This window comes from Aplysia californica, unplaced genomic scaffold, assembly GCF_000002075.1.
Source record: "Aplysia californica isolate F4 #8 unplaced genomic scaffold, AplCal3.0 scaffold00756, whole genome shotgun sequence".
Taxonomy (NCBI): Eukaryota; Metazoa; Mollusca; class Gastropoda; order Aplysiida; family Aplysiidae; genus Aplysia; species Aplysia californica.
In genome coordinates, this window is record NW_004798026.1 from 11,257 (window position 1) to 13,366 (window position 2,110).

A 2,110-nucleotide genomic window follows, 5' to 3' on the forward strand; every position below is an offset into this window, starting at 1 on the left:
CCTCTTACCTCTCACCTCTCACCTCTCACCTGTCACCCCTCACCACTCCCTCTACTACTGCACAGATGAACTCTGCCCATTCACCAACCCCTCCACCTCACTCACTCTCACCTCTCACCGTCTCCCTCTACTACTGCACAGATGTACTCTGCCCATTCACCAACCCCTCCACCTCACTCACTCTCACCTTTCACCGTCTCCCTCTACTACTGCACAGATGAACTCTGCCCATTCACCAACCCCTCCACCTCACTCACTCTCACCTCTTACCTCTCCTCTCTACTACTACACAGATGTACTCTGCCCATTCACCAACTCCTCCACCTCACTCACACCTCTCACCTCACATCTCTCACCTCTCACCTCTCACCATCTCCCTCTACTACTACACAGATGTACTCGGCCCCGCCCAAACCTCCCCGTATGGTGGGCGACAAACGTCTGCTGGTCAAGGTCATCAAGGCCAACGGTCTGGCAGTCAAGGAGCTCGGTAAGTGGCCCGGTCATCCTGTCAAAAATGAAAAAAAAAAAAGATTGTGTGTTTAGTATTCTTTCTATGTAGGCTATATTTGTGTGTTTAATTATTATGTTGTAAAGACTTGACCGAATGTCAAGTTGTGAACTATCACCATCTAGTGCCAGATCTGTGACAGACATCGGCGATCATGGTTCTCCATTCATTCCTTAGCTCGGATGCTCTCAAAAAAGCTATGTTTCCCTGATCTTTCCCTGTTATCCATTTGTTTAGGTTCCCTAAGTATGTTGTTCTGGGCCTACCCCTGCCTCGCTTGCCCTCAATTTAGCCCGTGAGAGCTAGTTGGGAACTAAGTAAGTACAGATAAATTAACATCTGTTTACAAGCGACTTATACCCCTGTGTGTATGAGCAATAAAACAATATTAGTTTTACTGGACTACACTGCACGCGCTGGTGTCATGTAACTAAGTGGCTACTATGTATATATGTTTACCATTTTGATCAACATTTCCTAATGGAGATCTGTAAAGTGTAATTTGTCTCTGTATTTATGTATTTATGTATGTATATATGTGAGGCAGCGTGGTGGAATCAGGCTCTCGTCAAAATAATCAAAGTGAAGAAACTTGTATTTTTCTGCCGGTTTGTGAAATTTTATCAAATTTTTGTTTTTTGGCTCAATGCCTTTCATCCCCATTAAAGAACTCTTTTTCAGTGTGGATTTTTCTGAAAAACGTTGATTAAAGGCACAAAAAAAAAGGCACCTACATTAAAGGTAATAAAAGAGTACATTCGGATTTTTCTTCTCTCCAACCAGGAGCGGCCAACGCGGTGTGCATGTTGTCCACTGATGAGCCTGTCCAGGGCTACGCCACCAGCGTGGTCAAGAACACCCAGCATCCCTTCTGGGACGAGCACTTCCTCTTGTGAGTTACCTGCCCCTTGTCACGTCTTGGTTTTGTTTTTTTTGTACAATGTGACTCCAGCTCTCTCTTTTTGCTGTTCTTTAAGCTTTTTAGGGTTTTAAAATGTTGTTTTTGTTCAGAGACGTTTAAGACAAATTTATGGAACATATTGCGACCTGAGTGCTTTCTTGTCGTATCTCCATTTTTTTTGTGAGAACAGTTCGAAACAAAGAGTGAGCTTAAGAAGAAGCCACATTTTCACTGCTTAAAAAAATGGAGACACAACAAGAAAGCACAGAGGTAGCGAAACTCTTACAATTACTGAGATACGCTCGTATTTAAGACAGACTTACGGGTCCTATTTTATTTTTTGAGAAATTTAACATAAGTTTATGGGATCTTGTTTTTTTAAGGTTCAGTATGTGATGTATACAACACATTTATGAATCCTATTGTGTGTCTATTTCTTTATTCTTATGTCAATTTATGTTCAGAATTTTTGTTAGAATGTATTTTTCTGTGAGAGTTTTGTTTTGTTTTTAGAATGTATTTTTCTGTGACAATTTTGTTTTGTTTTGTTTGTGTCCAGTGACGTCACACAGGACACCCAGGAGGTGAGAGTGGAGGTCTATGACAAGGATAAGCCACAGGGAGGTAAGTAGCGGGTGGTTGGAGGGTGTTGCTGGTGGTGGGTCATGGGTGGTTGGAGGGTGTTGCTGGTGGGTCGT

General features: G+C 42.6%; 1 protein-coding gene across 1 annotated transcript in view; it reads left to right on the forward strand.

The window, feature by feature from the left end:
• LOC101860128 (phospholipid transfer protein C2CD2L) overlaps window positions 1-2,110 on the forward strand; it is a gene marked incomplete at its 5' end in the record, with an annotated part of 34,568 nt that overhangs the window by 2,839 nt on the left and 29,619 nt on the right. Inside the window, 3 exon segments of the mRNA XM_013088525.2 lie at window positions 394-490; window positions 1,295-1,403; window positions 1,972-2,036. Of these exon segments, the coding sequence (XP_012943979.1) occupies window positions 394-490; window positions 1,295-1,403; window positions 1,972-2,036 (271 nt within the window).